General features: G+C 40.0%; 1 protein-coding gene across 33 annotated transcripts in view; it reads right to left on the reverse strand.

Moving 5' to 3' along the window:
- LOC105465018 (neurexin 1) overlaps positions 1-20,873 on the reverse strand; it is a 1,132,644-nt gene that overhangs the window by 426,174 nt on the left and 685,597 nt on the right. For 2 of the 33 annotated variants that reach the window (XM_024787673.2, XM_024787672.2), the window contains exon 1: positions 8,784-9,179. The exons of 29 other annotated variants lie outside the window; for them this stretch is intronic. In XM_024787673.2, coding sequence (XP_024643441.1) covers positions 8,784-9,036 — 253 coding nt within the window. In that variant the 5' untranslated portion in view covers positions 9,037-9,179. Of the gene's footprint in view, positions 1-8,783; positions 9,180-20,873 lie in introns of those variants that run through there. 2 more of the 33 variants (XM_024787674.2, XM_011713206.3) reach the window with 1 other exon arrangement.

A 20,873-nucleotide genomic window follows, 5' to 3' on the forward strand; every position in this document is an offset into this window, starting at 1 on the left:
CCACTTTTAGTTATGGCACAAAAGGTTATCAACTAACAGCATCAACAACTCTATATCTCACCTAGAACGAGTCCCAGGAAAGAGAATGAGTGGGGAAACCAAACATTATTTGCATATTTAACAGCATGTCCAATTAGCCACTTTGCTGACAGAGATTAATTTATTATTCATCTTATTCCAGTATATGTTGCTTCTTTGACATACACATGAAAAATGACTGATACAGCACATTGTGATTTTGAAAACGTTAACTGTGGACTTCAAGAAAATGTAGCTTAGAATGTTGAGGATAGTTTCTCTGCTTCACCTTCAGAAAGATGTAATCTAGAAAATGATCAATTTTTCTACCATGAAGGCACAAATGGTCCAATATGAGATAACGTTCAGAAATGAGTATGAAATATAAAGGAAATAAGCTAACAAACAATGCCCTGCAAACCAAATAGAAGGTTCAATCTCTACACACATCTTCTAGGCAAAAATTCTCAGAGGTATTTAAATTAGCCATGCTCCAATATTATTTCTCTACACTAGATTGTAATATATTTTATAATTGAAAAGGATAACTATACATAAAATAATATACATACATAGATATGAACTAAAGCATTCATTCAATTAACAAATACAGAATCTTGAAAAATTTGAAAGCCAAGTTCCTCAGAAAAACCACATACTTCTTTCAGACGTGCTTAGATAGTTTTATATTAGAAAGTGAAAAAAAAAAAAAAAAGATAGAACAATGTGTTGCTGCATGCCCCCTCAAAACGTGCTAATCGGTTACTGTGAGAGTATTGTGTCACTGGGCTACCACACTTTTCCTGAATGTATTTTTTAGAACAGCATCACAATAAACTCCTAGTGAGGTGCTTTATGCTCTGTTACTATCCACACTTTAGGTTTTTCAGTCTTAACATAAAATTAAAGATTTCAGAATCCCAAATTATCTGTTTTAAGTAGCATTAAAAATAGTACTTCTCTTTAAGCAGCTCTGAAACCTGAAGTCATCTAGAAAAATATGCCATGATGACCAGATCTAATAACCAAGACAGTAACTAATAGCCAATACAGGCCATACTACATAAATAATTACATGTACCATTGTTAGTACAGTGGCAACTCAGATAATAATTATTATTATTATTTAAAAAACATGCAGAAGTGATGTCCAAATAAGTAAATTTCACTGCCTTGTATTGTACCACATATTAAAAAGCACTCCTTTACAATCTGTTTAATTTAATTTCTTTCTTTATAGTTGCTGATTTTCAGAGATATATAATAATACTTTTACCAATTTTAATTATTTGACAAACAAGTCACCAAATATATATAGGAACATTTAAAATTTCACAACCTTGCTTTAAAAAATGTCAGTCACATTATACAATACATTTGAACTGGGGATGTCAGAGCCCAAAAGAATCCTATATTCTGAATTTCACAATAAAAATGGCTACAAGATTCAAAGAAATTTCAGAGAAAACTTAACATGTGCATAACCACATATCTTGAAAATACACTGGAGAAACACCTTTCTACACTGCCTCAGTTAAAATTCACAAATCTCACAGATATTAAGTTCCCACAATTAATGCAGCAGGGTCTTCTTATCTATTTGTATATTTGGTGATTAAAAGGAAGTCTGTACAGGAATCACCATCTTCTAGTGTTAAAGCTTTTTAGTATAATAGTTACTATTTAATAGCATTCCTTATCACTGCCTGAGCATAACCCTTTAAGCTGAATTTGAGAACAGTCCTGATTTATTAATCCATCTCTATCTTCGTACTTATTGACTAAGTATCAAAAGGTAATATTAGATAAAATTCCTTCCACTGAAATGCAGATATAAATTTCACATCTATATTGACTTGAAATTCTTAATAACTATGAGTTAGCTACTCTTTTGTGGTTAATTTTATTCTTAATGAGGAATATTTTTTGGGACATGAATTGGAAAGTACCAATGCTGGGACAAATTTCAGGCCTTCTAATTTAAATACAGTGATACACTAGGTTTTGTTTGTTAGTTTTTTTTTTTTTCCCCCAAAACCCTGCCTTTTATCATATTGTCATTGAAAAGCAAATGTACTGTGGCTACTTATTAATTAAGTGACCCTGACATAATCATCACCTCCTTAAATTTGTTTCCTTGTCAGCAAAATGATGATCATAAGCTCTGCCAGGGTTGTGATGATGATTAAATGAGACATTTTACATGAAGGCACTGGGGAAATATATACTTAAAAGATAGCTGTTTTCACTCTGTTCTGTCAAAAGCTTGAGGGAATGCATTGTTTCATGATCAACACTGAAAAATCTTGTATTTGGTGAGAGAATGGAATATTTTAAAAGGCTATTACAAGCTTCTATGCAGAGAGATATTCTACACCCTACATAGACCAGAAAGGGCTGGGCAAAAAGACCAAACGAAAGAAGCAGGTGCTTTTCTAAGAGGAAATTCTTGAGACCTCAGTTGTGAGACAAGTAGTAGGCCAAATGCACCTTCAGCCTGACCACCACACCACGGCTCCTGTGCACCTAAATAAGCCACTCCTGGAATAATGATGAGGACAATTGGATGGCTTAAGGGACCTGAATTTAATCTTTGCAAAAATATCTCCAGTTGCAATATGTTTAGAAACAACACGTCTCTGGGAAAAGACAACAAGAGCATGAGGATTTTAAGAGATCCTTATGATCAAAGGAAACTTAGAATTGGAAATGATCTTAGAGGTCTGCTAGCCCAATTAAAGAAAAAAAAAAGAGAAACGGAAAAACAAAACAAGAATATGAATGACAAAACAATATTAAAAAGTAATGCTCATTATTACTGGGATTGTTAATATCTCAAAATATAAATTGTGTTTTTTTTCTTAAAAAGAGGCACACACTATAGTATAAATGAGTCATTGAGGACTGACTGTGGTGATAGTCAACAGTAGAGGAAAGTTGGTTTTCTATATGAACCAAGTTTGGTTGCTCTATTCTCTTCTTAAAGACCAAGCCTCTGATCCCAGTTAATTGTCTGAAAAGGATTGCATTTGGTCATGCAGTGTACAGGTGAGAGTGTAGATGAATTAGTGCAGGCTCTCCCTTCTATTGGAGCATAGGCTTTATGGAAGAGTATTCTATAGGAGGAGGAAGATGAGTTAGAAGATATGGGTCCTACCACCATCTCTGCTGCTCATTTGCTATGACTCTATGAGTGTAGTTCACTTAAATTATTTACATCTCTGTTGTCACATCTATAAAATGAAAGGGATGCAATCCTCAAACTTTAGAGCTGAAAGAAATGATGTTCAAAGTGGTAATTGAATTCCAGAAGTCAATGAGTTAATAACTGGCTGAATTGGGACAGGAACTCAGGTCTTCTGATTTCAAGGTCTAGATTTCCCCCTACATGTGCTCTGAAGTCTCTTTTAAGTATTTCTTTAAAAAAAAAACAAAACAAACAAACAAACAAACAAAAAACAAAACAAAAAAAAACAACATTGGGAACCTACTATAGTCTGGGCACTTTTTAAATTCATGGTCTCATTTATTCTTCCCTGATTGTAATTTCATTTTATAAAAGGAGAAAAAATTTTTAGTAAAGATAAGCAGCTTAGTACATTTATACAGTGATAGTAAATGGCAATGGACAAATTTTTACACACACATGTTTCTGAGAAATATCTCACCAGACCAATCTGCATTAATTATTTATAATTAGTGTAAATATAAATCATTGAATGCCTATCTTAACTACATTTACAAAACAAGCCTTATATCTGTTTGAAAAGTAGAAATTGTATGTTTTGTTAGAAAAAATACATGCAGCAACGTGGTGGAAAATAATTGTATAAAGAGCTCTTTCTAGAACATTAATAATGAAGGGCAATAAAAAGTGGTGTAGATAAAATTTACTATTTTGATGTTTTTATCAGATCATTTCATGGTGAGTCCCAGATGATTGCTACATATACATAAACTTTATGTTTTTTGCGTTTATGCTTGGAAACTACCTATTTGTAAGGAAAAAACTGAATTTGCCTCTTTAAGGATTAACTCTTTCCAACAATAGCTTGGATTTTAAGAACTAAGTTGTAAACTTCTTGATGGTTCTGCCTCAGATATCTTGCCTCCTCCAACCTCACCTTGACTCTCACCCTTATTATTCTCTGGTCCTCCATGGTACATGGTACACAAACACAAACACATGCTCGTAGTAGGAATTTATGATATATTTACTGAATGAATGAATGAATGAATGAATGAATGAATGAATGAACAATCTAAGAAATAAATCTATTAAAGTTTTAGACAACCAAAGAATTATTCTAAAGTGCCAGGGTTACTTGGATCATGATTGATTCAAAGATTCTTCCAAAAATATTAGCTGCCATCTTGTTGAAAACAATATTTAAGCGATAAAAAATTTTGTCCAAGAACCCAAAGTAAGGAAAAGGTGTGGAACAGCAGTGTCTGTTTCAGCAGAATTGTCATAGCCAAAAACATTCTGGGTCACACATATAAATTTGTTACCAGCTAATTAATATTAAACATTAAAGCTAAATATTTCCCCAATATAGAGAATATTGTCAAAGGTTTTGCTAGCTCTCTTGGTTGCCACACAAAAGAGTAAAGGGATACTATGAAACAGTAACCTCCTGCCTCCTAGAAAAACAGAGAAACAAAAACCTCCCCAGCAGAATCAATGAAGTAATCTGCGGGACTCCAATGAGGTACCATCAGCTTTCTAACAGTGTGCGTTATTGTTAAAACATGCTTGAAGCAAAATCCTGGACCATGTATCTTGTAATTATTTCTTAAGAGATCAACCATTAAATGGCATAGAGGACTCTCTTAGTTTGAGTTTAAAAACCTCTGAGCTCACAGAATTGCTCTGGGCTATGGGCCATAGGCCTTGATTCTAATTCCTCATTGACTCTGATCAGACATCTGGCTCCGTCTTTTGGCCTATTTATGGTATGCCTCAGTATCCCTACAGGAAAATCATATCCAAACCAAACTCACTCTGAAACCCTACCCATCCTCTTAGAAGTTTGGTATGTGCACTGAAAGTGTCTCAGAAAAAGAAACATTATAAATTCAAGATATAATTATTATTCTTATATAACACCATTAAGTAACTTCAATTACAAACTACACTTTTAAAATCTGTTAACACTTCCTTCTGGGAAAGCCCTTTTGCCCTTTAATAGTTTAAGCTAATCATGGCAATATAATTTCCGGAGCTCATATTTGTGGGAGGAGAAAGGATGGCACTGGTGGCTTTCTCCTTCCTTTATCTCCTGAAATTATTGAGAGACTCTAAGCTAATTTTCTAAAGTATGCAGAGGCACTTAGGAAAGCTGGGAGCTGAGATGGGAACCTAAGCATTTAACTGACATCATTCCATGCTCCCCACATATGGCACATCACATAAGCAGTACTGGCTGAGCACACTGGTCTATTCTGGACTCTTGTTGGCGTTAAGTAGCATTCTTAATTACAAGCAGGCTTGCTTTTTATCATTTACAGTCACACAGTTCTCCCTTTATTTAACTAGAAAAAAAGCCACAATTTTTCTATGGAGGTAGTTTCACCATTTATGTTTTTGAGCAAATGCAAAATATAAAAAGACCCTGCAGTGTTCTCAAAACCTGCTTCTCACAGGCACTTAAAAAAAATCCTCATCATAATCTCTGCAACTGGGTCAGCTTGCACAAAGATACTTGGGTAGCCATGAGCGCTCTCTGCACCCTGCAAACCTTGTAAGTGACACCTCATAATAGTGCAAATGAAGCATGGCAAGATGAGAAAATGAAGAAGAATGAACCTGGATAGTCAACCCAGCAGTTTTCAAAACATAGGAGACTCAATTTTATTCCTTAAAATATACCACACACGAATTTTTATTTTACACATTCAAGCATATACATGCATTCCTTATTATGAAAGAAAATGTCTTATGATGCACAGAAATTCTAATACAAACAAACAGCCTAGTTCATTTGTTCATCTAGCCATATATATTTGCAATAGTCTCAGATTTTGAACAAAACCTCATTTTCACCTGTCTTGACTTTCAGCTATGAATTTATCATACTGTCATTTACCTTTGTGCTTTCCCTTCACCCTCATCTATTAGGCTCAAGGGTTCTTTACTTGTGGGTCCTTTGTCCCAACAATTAGCAAAATATTCAGAGAGCTATTGACCCAACAAATTCAACATCACCTCTTTCTTATTAGGTTTATCTTTAAGAAATCAACCTGCCTGCCGTGTTCTCAGTCCCTCTGCACTCACACTTCACCCCAGATCTCCATCCTTCACCCTAAGAGGCTTATTTTTTTATCCTAATGTTCCTTGATTGTTCTATATAAAGTTAATTTTATTTTCAAAAGAGGGAAAGGATGAAGTATGAGAAATTCACACCTAGCTTTTATTTGGCAGGGGTTGGTTACTGACAGGTAAGTTTGTGCCTCTGATTGAAAAAACAAAGAATCAGAAGAGGTGTAGCCTCTTCCAAAAGAGTGAATGTGAAGGAGGGTGGGCAGAATTCCAAAAATACACAAACACGACCATACAACAGAACCTTTGAAGGAAACAAAAAGTTCTTTGACCCCAAAGAATAATACCAACCACTATACACACAACAATTTTCTCTACTATCCTATTCTTTCTCTTTTTCGATGACAGGCACCTCTGATTTTTCATTCACACGCAGAGACAATCACTGTATTCTGGAGGGAAAGAAATGTTTGTAAAGGCCAGCAGACGGCGCCTGACTGGGGTAGAAGCTGCAGTGGAGAGGAAAAAGGAGTGCCCCACTCTGCTGCAGGGCCCCTTGGTCTTCTCCTCTCCCACGTTTCCAGTGGCCTCATCCCTCTGGAGAGATGCCGAGACACAGAAAAGGAGAAGTTGCATATGAGATTATTAGCCAAGTGTTCCCCATTGGCACAATTAGGTGCCCCACCCCCTGCATACCCCCATCTGCCTCACCGCACAAACCCCCCCTAGCTCTGTCTGCCCTTCCTGCACCCTGGCTCGCCTTCATCCCTCGGGACTCATATAATTCTGCACAAAGGCAGGGCAGTGGTTGAGAACTGCACTCAGGTAAAGGGAGCAACAAGCTCCTAGAATACTGTGGGCTTGTGGTGAGATCACCAGAAACTCCTTATTCTTTCAGCGGGATCTAATCTCTGTTACTTATAACAAAGAATCCCTGGCTTGGGACATCACTCTTGTCTCCATACTAGACACTCTTAACTGGAGAGAATTCCTGGGAGGGAACTAGGAGAAGGAGAAAGGAACCAATTCCTAGAACCCACAGGGATGTGTTTTTTTTCTATTGTGCTCCCAAAGAGGGCTTGCTAGGACTTGGTCTCTCTTCAGTTAGATTATGCTATAGTTTTTCATATCTAACCAGAATTGTCCCCAGGTAGGAAGCCCCCGCCCACCACGCATCCATGGAATAAAGGGCCATCCTGGTAGCACCAGCATCTGCTCAGGGCAGAGCAAACTCATAAGGAGTGAGGCAAAGGATTCCGAGCTGAAACAAGTCTGAAAGGTGACCGGTCCTGCAAGAAAGAGGTGGAAAATGGATATAAAGAAAGTGCCCACAACTTTCGCTCTGCTTTCTAAAAGAGTGCATTTTACACCGATGGAGAAGAAAAATTGGGAGTGGGGAACGACTCACAAAACCAGATTGATGTTTTACTTTTTGGCAATTCGGGAAATCTGGAATAGACATTTATCTGAAAATTAGAGGAATCCGACCTCACAGTGCTGGTCACTCTGGAAGAGAAAGCTGCCAACCAAGGGTTTTCTCTACACTCTAGCTATTTTCAAAGGGACAGGGCATTAGGAGAATAGTTTCCCTTAGCTCTAACTTCTCCTTCTCCAGGCAGACCTCCGGGCTTAGCCCAGCCGGCAATGAATGACTTGCCCTTCTTGGAAAGCATTAAACACTGAAGGAGGAAGTAAGACCTCCCTCTTTCCAACAGCCTTCAGACATGATCCTCAGGGAGATGGCTATGTGTAGTCAAGCCTCTCTCTGTTCCATTTAGAAAAGAACTCAGCCTAATTACCAAGGAAAAGTCATATATTTATGTGCAGAGTGGATGGAAGAGGAATGGTGTCCAGAGGTCCCCTCCATCCCTGGTAAGGGTTGGCCCGCATTAGAGGGGGTGCCTCGGTTGCCCTCCTACCGTCTCCAATTAAGGGAAGGCGTGGGGGCAAAAGTAATCGGCCTCCTGTTGAGTGAGTCCCAGGACTGCTTTGCTGTCACTGCAGTCTGGGCGCACTTTGGAGGAATGTGCGGGCTGGAATCTCTCCCTCCCCCGGGCCAGAGAAGATGGGCAGGAGGTGGGGCAGCATACACAGCACAGACAAAAGGTTCTGCAGAGCCCTCTTCTCTCCGGTGCTCAGGTCCCTTAGCTAAGCGCGGCGCCCCATCCGGCCACTGAGTGACCTTCTGGCAAGTGACGCCCCCTTCCCGCGGGGCCCAGCCGCGCGACCCAGGCTGGTCCTTTAGTAGGTGCCCACATCTCTCTCCCAGCACCTCGACAAGGAACGCCCCTCCCACCCCTCACCACCAACAACCGCGACGCCTTCCCCCATCCCCTTTCTATTGTCTTCAAAGAGATAAGTGTCTCGCACCAAGCACACCCAAATGCACCTCCCTTTTGTCGAGCTCCCATTTCTCTGAGCCTTAGGAGCCCAGGAGCGAGTGCAGGGTAGAAAGGGGGGAGCGAAGGGGGTAACCCGCGAGAACTTGGCATCGCAGACCCACCGTGTCCGCCTCGCAAGGATGCCGGTGACCTGTAGATTGCAATAGGCACTGAATGATGCTTGCTGCTGCCATGGAAATGGTGGATGTGGTGCGCTCCCAAACTGGACGCCCCCCACGCCACTCCTAGGAGGCCGCTGAGGGTGAGCGGGACTATCCAAAGCAGGGCCAGGCGCCCCCCTGCGCCGCCGCCGCCGCCTCCGCCGACCCCGGGCGAGCCCAGCTCGGCGCCGCACCGGAGCATCCTCTGGTACATGGCGGGGCGCCCGCCGAGGGGCAGCCGCCGCGGGAGGCAAAGTTTGGGGCGCGGGGAGAGGAGAGGGCGCAGGGGAGCGGGCGGCGCGGGGTGGGCTGAGGGGCCGGCCGCCTCACCGTGCCAGGGCACCCATCCTCTCCCTCCTTCGGACAGTCTTCTCGGGGTCCTGGAGTCCGCCGTGCCTAGCACCCCAAACAACCCGAAACATAGCCGAGGCGAATGCAGCTGGAGAGGGGCTTGTCCGGAAAGGCAGCCCCGGGAACGGCAAGCACGGAGCGGGTGGCTGCTCCCAGATTTCCAGGGCTCCAGGTTCTCGAGAAATACTCCCAAAGAGTTTCGGGCGAGAGTGCGTGCCGGCGGGTAGGGGGCCGAGAAATTGTTTAAAGCTCCTCCCGGAGGGTCCTCACTTCTACATGACAGCCATCCACCGCGAATCCACTAGGTAAATCCATTTAGCTTTGTGTGCGGGGACTAGGGAGGCCACTTCGCCGGCCCAACCTCCTTTCAAGACAGAAGCAGACCCCATGGAATCCAGGCGCCCCTTCCCTCCATTCAGCCCCGGCTGGCTCGCCCGCTAGCGCCAGCCTCCCCCGGGCTGCGCGCGGAGCAGCGGCGCGCATCGCCTGCTCCCGAGGCAATCTCCGCGTCCGCCGCCTCCTGACACTTACGCCCGGCGAGGGGTTCAGAGGGAAGAGTGCGCCCTTCTGAAGGAAGTGGGAATCGAACGGGGGAAAGGCAGCTGAGAAGAAGATGCGGACGAAGGAGTAAGGGAGAGAAACAGAAAAAGAAAAAGAAAAAAAGAAAAAAAGAAAGAAAGAAAAGAAAAACCACACACGCTGGTGAAGCAAGGGGCTCTATGCAAATCTGCAGTCTCCAAACAGCAAATCACTGAAGCTCGGATGCAATGCAGAGGACGAGCCTATGTAACGAGGGAGGCTGGTCTAGCTTCCCACGAAAATCGCCCTGCTTTGCCTCTCCCTTGCATTCTCCACGCATCAAAGGGACACGTGTAAGTCGAAACGGGAACACCTAAAAAGCAACTCTCCCTTCACCAGGTGATCCCTCCATCTGAACTACAATGGCGAATGGCACCCTTCCCCTACCCAATGGTTTAGATGTAACCAGTGTCTTTAGAGATCTTAAAAGGGATAGAATTCGGGTCTTTTTATTGGACCAAACTTGTTCTACCAGGTGTTTAAACCCAATCTGCTAAATATGGCTTGACACCTTGTACTCAAGCATCAGTTGCGATGATCTGTTAATCACATACATTATTCATAACAAGGATTCTTCTTCCCACTACCATACTATATCTCATATAAGGCAGTGGAAGTTCAGGGGACCAAAACTCACAAGGAGGGAAAAGGATGCATTAATTTGGCAGCTGCAGAAGAGGCAGAAAGTGGAAGAATGGAAAGAGACGAAGAGAAGGGTCAGGAGAGAAAGAGGAAGAAAGCAGAAAAGAAATGGCATGAATAAAATTGCTTGTATTTCAGCCAATATTTTAGGAATATTTAAGAACTTCCAAGATCTCTCGGAAGCCCCGCTGTGAGGATCTTTGCTAAGGGTGGAACTCCTCCTTTCTCTCATCCTGTCTTATAAAGAAAATAGCATCAGGAAATGAAAATTCCTAAATCTAGTGCCCCCAAGGGAAAGAGGACATTTATATGCTGTTGATGAAATACAGCATCTTTAACTGAAAGCTGTGTGTCCTAGATGAAAGACCAGCAAAGCCAGCATACATTTAAGAGTAGAAATCTAGCAATGCAAGTGGACTTGGCTAGCAGGACCACAGACACTGGAAGCTGGTGATTAAGACTTGGGACTATGATTTAAACATTTCCCTGGTTTCCAAAAGATGATAAAAAACTATGACATGTCCAGTGGCCGGACATTTTTTTTTGGGGGGGGGGGTCTTTATTTCTATTTAAAGCCAAAAGAAAGAAACTTTCAACCATGAGACTCTGATGCCCACTATATAAATAGTGTCCAGTGGCCCCCAAATCACACCTGTATCAATCACACATCTCACATTCCTGTCAAAAGTTTATTTTATTATACTTAAAGGTATTTCTTCAGTAGTATATTGATTGAAACAGTTCAGCCTTGCTAAACACAATGCTTTTATCTATTTAAATATGCCATGTCTCTCAACCTTCCACAGCTGCTCAAAGACCAGCAGAAGCAAAATCTATCATTTTCCACTGTGAACTGTTTCTGCCCTTGTCCCCAGTCATTTCTTATTCTTTTTGTTATTTTGCAACATATGTATTTTAATTCACTAACAAGAGTCGTGATTATTCATTTTAAAAATATCAAAGAGAGCTTCAAAAAGAAAAGGAAAATCATCCACACAGTATGTTTTCAAGACCACAGGTCCATATTCTGAATTTGACATTTCATAGTGTTAGCATGGAAAGAGCACTGGATTAGGAGTTAGGAAATCTGTGCTGCATTTTGGATGCCACCATTTACTGGTTACATCACATTAGTTACCGAGTCTTTCCCTGAGGCACTGTGGCTTCCTTTATAAAATAGTCATGTTTCTATCTTTCCTAACAATCCCACAGGGTAGAAAGGATATCATGCAATATTTAATGTTGGTGTTCTTTAAAATATACCAAATGCTCCCTGCAATGATGACATTATGTCTCTTCTCTCATACAGGTCTAACATACTCAAGCTGATCACTATGTACAATACGTTCAGTTGCCTTCCATCTAAAAGATATGTAGAGCATTGCATTGTTCTCCAATACCCTCATATATTGTGTTAATCTGTCCTTCCCTCCCAAAATAAATGGCAGATTCCTGAAGGGGACAAAAGTCAAGTCTTCATTCCTACTCCCTCTAGTGTCCAGCATATGTGAAACATATCTAGTCTCTTAGTACTTACAGTCAATTCTCATTATTCACAGTAGTTGTGGCAAATAAAGTCGCTGTGAACACTGAATTAGCAAATACTGAACCATTGCTCCTATGGGAAAATATAGGGCTATGGTTCCTGCAAACCTCTGATCACATTTTTCATGACTGAATCAATCCATTACCTTGTTTCATGTATTTCTGAATGATAATGATACCTTCTTTAATACATAATGTTGATTCATTAACATTGAACTCACGACCAGCAGCACTCTAACTCATATCTGAAAGAAGGATATCTAATATGTATTTTCTCCATAAGGCACATCACATCTTTCTTGGATTTAGGAACATTAGACAGCCCTTTGGCATTATGCTTGAGGGTCATTTTAAACAGCAAAGTCACCAAAGTGAAGCACAAAATGTGGTGCTAAAAAGACCTAAAATAGCGCATTTGTTTACAGTGTGAGAGCTGAAACAAGAAGCAAGCCAATAGTCTTGTTCAACTTCAGCCAGGAACATGTATAGTGAGAACACAAATGTTTTGCCATTCTCTGCATGTTTGCTAAGGATCACCAAAGTGCCACAGGCTACAAATAAATAACAAGGATCAACTGTATTTGTTATTCTCTTGATTGCTAGAAATGGATAGGGCTGGGATTTTGGAGAGTGATTTGTATAACGAAAAGCCATAGAAATAGAATAAGGGTAGAAGATTGAGAATAACTTTCCCAAGAACATTCAATTAGGAAGATGCTTCCCCTCCTCCCCCACTCCCTCGCCTGTCTTATATTGTCTGGGGCCTTGGGACATGAAGGCAGGGTTAGAGAAAGGATAGGCCAGAAATCTTAGTTTTACGGTAGTCTCAAGAGCTAAAGAGAAAATATTTATGGCTGCCTCAAAAGAAGAAATTGCTGTAGTCTTCCAGGCAGATGTCTAGGGCACCTTTGCAATACTTAGGGGGTTCTAGGGTGGATTCTGTGTTACAGATACAGCAATATTTGTTATAAATGATTGTAATTTTGTGGAACAAGGAGCAATTCTCTGTCTAGATAGTGTAGAAAAAGTATTGTGGGCAAAAGCATGACTAATCTGGATGAAGCAAATAAAGCTTGTGTGTACCCATTAATTTGTGTCTCTTCAGCTAGTCAGTCTTTGTGCTTGCAATTGTGTTATCTAAGGGAAACTGAGGCAGCATCTCACAAATTGTTCTCAGGTGATTAAAGAACTGGTTGGAGGAAACACAGTTTTTGGCTAACTGTAATTTATTCTTAAAAAATTCAGCACAGACAGTGTGACATAAGTGTTTCTTAACACTGTCTGTACCCCGAGAGTGTCAGTGCCTTTATCAGGAATTTATGCCCCAACATCTCAGTCAGAATTACAGAAGACAGAGGTGGTTTCTAGAAGACTTGGGCTACTATCATCTCTAATTATGATGTGGCTGTGCTCATTAGTTATAATATCTGTTGAAAATAAGTTATCACTGGTGAAATTAAGGGCTTGTAAATTTGTCCAATGAAATTTAGGAAGAAGTTATCCTTGGTGAAATCATTAATAGGCAAGATGAGTGAATTAACTAAATTTTACCTGAATATACCTCACTTCTATATAAATCGAGTATGTGACTCTAAGAGGCCTTTCACCCTTTGCTATGATGAATTGTTCCATAATAATAGTAATAATAAAAACTAACACTTGTTTCTAGCATACCATTCTGAGTGATTTAAATGAATTAATTCACATAATCATTACAAAATGATATGAGGAAGGTACTATTGTTGATCCCTAACAATCCTTAGTCACTTAATTCTGAGAGATGGTGAAGTGGGTGCTACCACTGAAATACTGTCATATTTGCTTCAGGAAAACCATTTTTTGCAAGACATTATTTTCAGGTACCTTAAAGAATGAAGAGCTGGAACTTCACCAAGCTTCTGGAATAGGCTATAAAGTTTTGTGCCTACTCGTTAGTAAATGTCTGTATCTGTAGCAGAAGTTGGTCTTGGTCTTGAATTCATTATGAGCTGTACTTGTGTGAACTTTTGGAAATGGGGTTAACACTCACTTGCCACCAACAACCATGGCTACTGAGATCTACCTAAAAGAACCTAAGGACTGTATGTGCTAAGCTGTCCTAAGCCCACTCACACCTGATGATTTATCATGAACAAGAATACAGGTAGCCTAAGTTGAACAACATTTACAAAATGAGAGATGGATTTGAAAGCTGAGAGGAAAAGACAAAAGAAATAGAAAGAGACAGAAGAGGAGAGTGAGTGGAAGAGGGAGATTCTGGAGAAATGGGAAGACAGGCTATTTCAAATTATTTCTTCATATTGCAAAAATCAACCTTTTTATGTAAAGAAACAGGATGGTTGTCCAGCAGACACTTTCATCCTTTTCATATTTTCCTTAAGCTTAATTGGAAACCCTTGAAGCTCAGTATTAAGCTTTTTAAATAGAAAAGTAGATACTGAAAACAGCAGAGGGGAAGTATATTAAAACCCACAGACAGCACTAATATTTTAAAAATTAAAAATCAGAAGAGTGTCAGTCTTGCATTTTGCATTTCTACCAGTATCAGCATAAAGAAAAGATAAGCAGACCCCACATATCCATCTACCTACTTGTCTGAGTTGGAACTGAGAGTCAGTAAAGAGGGGTAGACTCAGAAGAGGGTTTGTTCTGGAGAGGTGTAAAGATAAACCCCTGATCCTGCTACCCCTCTGGATGATTGCAGGTCCCTAAGAGTAAGATCAGAAAATGAGAGTAAGAGCACTGAGAATGAAAATAATAATGATAATAACAATGGCGGGCTAAAAGCATCTCTGGAGATTTACTACAATCTTTTTATTCAGATGATAAACATGTGTTACAGAAAAGTCAAGTTTATTTATGAAGTGTTTGCTTATCTTGAAGAACACTTTCATCTCCAACCACCAACAGACCAGTCATAGATACAGATAGGTGGATTCAGTCAATTTAGCTATTACCTAGCTCCTCCCCAATGATATAACAAATCAGAGGGAGTGCTGGGGATCAAGATGAGCCCATATGGTACTCAAGTCGCTCAAATTGAATTAAAGCCTAGATGTGCAGTTGGACTTGGAAACATGACTAGATTTATTCAAGTCAAGATTAGTTGTGTTTAGGTCTGAAATATTCTATAATCTCTATCTTGTCTTCCATCTGATTTAATACAAATTTCATTTTTGGTGTCTTGCATAAAACTTGGTGCTGAAGTACCAAGTCAGGGTCATAGAGATTTCACTATAACTGCACATTCAAGTGTTGCAGGCATCACAGGGGCACCAAGCAATCATATGCCATCTTTTAATCACTGTCAGCTTATATAGTTTGTAGAACTGTTTTAACCGATTTCTGTTGATGACAAACACTTCCTAGGCTCACACTCTTCATAATGTAGTGTGGCAACATGAGACTGGAGTGCCTGACTATGAGTGTGAATCCAAGCTTCATTGTTTTTATTCATGTGACTTTTAGTTTAAGAGCCCCTTGTCCCAGTTTCCTCATCTGGAAAAGGACTATAATGCTATACGTAATGAAATTGGAACCATTTCTAAAATCTATTAAACACATAATAAATATAAGTTATTACTCTTTATCCATGCATACTTAGTTAGCTTATTTATTCAGAGGTACTTTATGCCAAAGACATACAGATAATGAGCTGCGATGTGGTTTTTTATTTGGCCATATTCTAAAGTCTTCCCACTCAGTCTATAGTCAAGCTCAGCCACTTCTTAATGTATTACCACAGCCTCTGTTTCTCTAAATCTGTGTTGCTCAAACTTTAGTGTGCATAGGAGATACACTAGAGGGGCTAGAAGGGCTGTTAAATCACAGATTGCTTAGCTTTTGATTCCCTTAATCTTTCGAGACCCCTGATAATTTGCATTTCTAGTAAGTTTCCAGGTAATACTGAAGCTGCTAGGCTGGGGGAATGCCAAGGTCCTTGTTTCAGGTTTTATTAACTAACACATGGAGAGCTTTCTCATTAAGCTCCTTACCAATGATCTCACCTCCCCTTACTTGATCCTCTATAACTACAGCCAGATCAGCGTTCCCTAAACATAGATAAGAGTGCTGTTCCCAGTTCTCTTCTTTAAAGCATTCTTTAAAAACTGCAAGATGTCTATTATATAAACCTATTTGTTCTCATCTCACACCATGTAACTATAAATTCTCTTTACTATAATTAGAAAAAATATACTATTTTCCTTCTCATCTTTTGTATTTGAGCTATTTTATTTGTTGTCTTGCCAGTGGCTATGAGCAGGAACTCAGACACTACACTAGGGCTCAATTCTTGCTTCTACTAACTTGCTAGCTATGTGGCCTTGGGCAGGTTATTTAAACTCAGTTTTCCCATCTGTAAAAAAGGTTGATTGTAGGGTTGTTGTGAGGATTAAATGAGTTGACAAATTTAAAGCATTTAAAATACAATAGTGCCTAGAGTATGAGTGTGTGTGTATGTATATATATACACACACACACTAGCTTACTGTCTAGAGTGTGTGTATGTAGGTTTTTGCTCTTGTTTTCTGAAATGGGTTATTTTTCCCCTTGTTTTATGGTAGGGAGAAAATAAATCAGAATTTATGATAATATTGTTTTCCATATAATACCTAATACTGGTCATCCAAATACTCACCATAACAAAACTAAACTAAACTAAACAACAACAAAAATTAAAAAGTCCCTTCCAGGTCTGGGCACATCAGGCCTCCAGTCCAACCAGCATCAGCTAGAGAAAAGATCAATGCCACGAACTGACAACCTGGTATCTGTCTGCCTGAATTCCAAGACACTGTCTGTCATATACATCTATCACTGCAGAAAGAAGCATGAGATTGTTGAGAACAACTATAACTGGAAGGACAATTCTAAGGCAAGTTAGGGTAATATTAAGACTAAAGCATAACTTCCAAATTCTCTAGTAAACACAGATACTCAAACCAGGAACCAGAAATCACGTACCATATGTTTAATTTATTGAATGTCCAAGCACTCAGAGCATAAGCCAATTCGATTTACTTTGCGAATGTATGTTGTGGAGCATATATTACCATTTGAATGCACTGAAAGGAATTTAATCATGCAATTCAAATTGAATCTCTCTTTGGGATCTATAATCTAATCCCCACCCAATTCAAGAATTCAGGAGATATATATTCATATATACACACACACACATATAAATAAATATATATACACACACATATATATAAATATATATACACACATATATAAATATATATACATTTATATATATATTTTTTAGGTTACACATTTTGTCAGAGATATTTTGATGTTAATACTATAGATAAGTTGGTATGACTATTCTACTATCAAGACCTTTTTACCAGGTAAAATTAAAATTCTTTAGCATGTTATATTAAGTCCTTTAAAGTGTGCCTCCATGCCACTTATTTTACTTCCATTTCAACATTTGCCACTTTCCCCACAAACACCTCAGGTTTCAGCCACATGAACTTCTCACTCTTCCATAAAACACACTGCACGCTTTTTGTTGTTGTTTTTACTTTGACATAGCCCGTGCTATTCTCTCTGTAAAACTATCTTTTCTACTTCCTTCCTCTCTTAGTATTGTATTAATTGTTCTGTCAAATGTTAATACATATTTCTCCATTGGAAAAATTTCTGAACTCTGTCATTTTTTTGCTACCTTCTCAAGTGTAGAATATTACAAATACCTAAAAATTAGTGAGGATCTGTAACAGTCTATTCACATTACTGCTGTGCAGAATAAATGATGATCAAAGCAACTGGTTAAGTCTACCACCATGTTTAGTGGTTGAAATCACCAAAGCCAACAGAGAAACGAAACAAATCCTCTTCAATGTATCCTTACATGTTTATTGGTGAGTTACTTTTATTATCTAAAATATGTAGGAAGTTTAGGCTTAATTTTAATTTGAATGCTAAGTAAGCTGGTTATAAAGAATGATGGAATTCATTGTGATATTATCCTACTCATGTTATAAACAGATGTCTTTCTTTTCCATACTTCACAAAAAAATAAAAGAAAGTACCGCCAAGCTAAGATGCTTGCTGCCAAGCTGAATTACAGAACAAACATTTATAGCCAACTTATAAATTCTTAACTATAGGGTTTTATAATGGAAATACTGCCACCATTTTCACTATAACCATTCAAATAATATTACTATAGCAAAACTTACCATCTAATGTATTTTTTTCTGGAATGGATGAGGGAAGACTAGCTATAAGAGTTGGAAAAACTTTCAATAGCTCAATTCAAACTGCACAATTATTCCAATAGTTCAAGTCTCTTAGAATATTGATTTTAAAATAAGATGTATATGCTACAAAACATTTATTCTTAAAAGATAGGAAATTGTTTGATGCCTGTATAAGAAATATAAGACTTCTGAGGAATTTTGAAAAATTATTAATCAATGTTGCTTTTTAAAAACTGTCTTATTTTTGTTTTGTAAAAGAATTACTTTGCCTCACATTTTCTCTGTTTTATTGCTGAGATGATTCCCCTGGAGAACTGTGTGTTTATCTTGACAGGTGTTAGTAGATCCACAGACCTCTGTGGAATTGTTCCTCGTTGCGTTCAAGTACAGTAGAAAACATTATGCCTGCAAAGTAATGAACTTACCTTATTGCATTCTAAATAAAATAAACCACACAGCAAGTGGAATTAATCTACTAATGTCTTCCTAATGAAGCTTTCATTAGACATATGGTGTGGTCTTCAAAATTTAACTCATGACAGGTATTAAAACAAAGCATATCTGATGATTTTTTAAAAGAATACTTGATGATTGCCTCTGACATTATTTTTAAATGAACTAGTTTACATTCAGATTGCTTTAGGCACCTTATCAAAGAGATACAAGAAACTATCTAGACTTAAGAATTTCTTTAAATCAAATAGAAGAAACAAATGTCTCACTACCAATGTCCTTAAATAATGTAAACTGGGTCAGGTGCTCAGGCCTGAAATCTCAGCACGTTGAAAGGCAGAGGCAGAAGGATCACTGGAGACTGCAAGTTTGAGACCAGCTTGAGCAACATAAGGAGACCCTATCTCTACAAAAAATTAAAAAATTAGGCAGGCATGGTGGTATATATCTGTGGTGCTAGTTAACACAAGAGGATCCCTTTAATCCAGTTCAAGGCAGCAGTGAGTGATGATAAGGCCATGGTGCTCCAGCCTGGGTGACAGAGAGATCCCATCTCTACATAAACAAATAAATAATACATTTATTTATTTATTTGTTTATTATTATTATTATTTTTGAGACTACGTTTGACTCTTGTTGCCCAGGTTGGAGTGCAATGGGGCAATCTCGGCTCACCACAACCTCCGCCTCCTAGGTTCGGACGATTCTCCTGCCTCAGCCTCCCAAGTAGCTGGGATTACAGGCATGCACCACCACACCTGGCTAATTTTGTATTTTTAGTAGAGATAGGGTTTCTCCATGTTGGTCAGGCTGGTCTCGAACTCCCGACCTCAGGTGATCCACTCACCTCGGTCTCCTAAAGTGCTGGGATTACAGGCGTGAGCTATTGCACCCCGGCATATTTTTATTTATTTATGTGCTATTCTCATATTGAAGGGAGGGCCAAATTTCCCATTTCCTGTGCAGTGTAAAATTTCATGCATTAATAAAATTTATAAGGCAAATATTAAGAATGAAACTGTTTTCACAGTGGTTTGCTTTAAAAGTAGCAAACTGGATTCCTGGGCAAGATGGCCAAATAGGAACAGCTCAGGTCTGCAGCTCCTAGCAAGACCAATGCAGAAGGCAGGTGATTTCCACATTTTCACCTGAGGTACCTGGTTCATCTCACTGGGACTGGTTAGACAGTGGATGCAGCCCACAGAGGGCAAGTCAAAGCAGGGTGGGGCGTTGCCTAACCCAGGAAGCACAAGAGGTCGGGAAACTCCCTCTCCTAGCAAAGTGAAGCCGGTGAGGGACTGTGCCATGAGGGATGGTACTGTCTGGCCCAGACACTAGGCTTTTCCCATGGTCATCACCACCTATAGACCAGGAGAATTCCTCTGGTGCCTACACCACAAGGGTCCTGGGTTTCAAGCATAAAACTAGGTGGCTATTTGGGCAGACACCAAGCTAGCTGCAGGAGTTATTTTTTGTACAACAGTGGTTGGTGCCTGGAACGCCAGCGAGTCAGAACCGCTCACTCCCCTGGAAAGCAGTCTGAAGCCAGGAAGCCAAGTGGCCTTGCTCAGTGAATCACTCCTCTCGGGAGCCCACTGGCTTGAAATTCTTGCTGTCAGCACGGCAGCTTGAAGTCGACCTGGGACGCTCAAGCTTGGTGGGGGGAGGGACGTCCACCATTACTGAGGCTTGAGCAGGTGGTTTTCCCTTCACAATGTAAACAAAGCTGCTGGGAAGTTTGGACTGGGCAGAGCCCACCACAGTGCCACAAAACTGCTGTAGCCAGACTGCCTCTCTAGATTCCTGCCCTCTGGGCAGGGCATCTCTGAAAAAAAGGCAGCAACCCCAGTCAGGAACTTATAGATAAAACTCCCATATCCCTGGGACAGAGCACATGGGGGAAGGGACGGCTATTAGTGCAGCTTCAGCCAACTTAAACGTTCCTGCCTGCCGGCTCTGAAGAGAGCAGCAGATCTCCCAGCACAGTGCTTGAGCTCTGCTAAGGAATACACTGCCTTCTCAAATGGGTCCCTGATCCCTGTGCCTCCTGATGGGGGGACAACTCCCAGCATAGGTCGACAGACAACTCATACAGGAGAGCTCCAGCTGGCATCTGGCAGGTGTCCCTCTGGGACGAAGCTTCCAGAAGTGGGCAAGTAGCAATCTTTGCTCCTCTGCAGCCTCTGCTGGCAAACAGGGTCTGGAGTGGACCCCCCAGCAAACTCCAGCAGACCTGTAGGAGACTGTTAGAAGGAAAAGTAACAGAAAG

The sequence above is a fragment of the Macaca nemestrina genome, chromosome 13 (assembly GCF_043159975.1).
Source record: "Macaca nemestrina isolate mMacNem1 chromosome 13, mMacNem.hap1, whole genome shotgun sequence".
Taxonomy (NCBI): domain Eukaryota; kingdom Metazoa; phylum Chordata; class Mammalia; order Primates; family Cercopithecidae; genus Macaca; species Macaca nemestrina.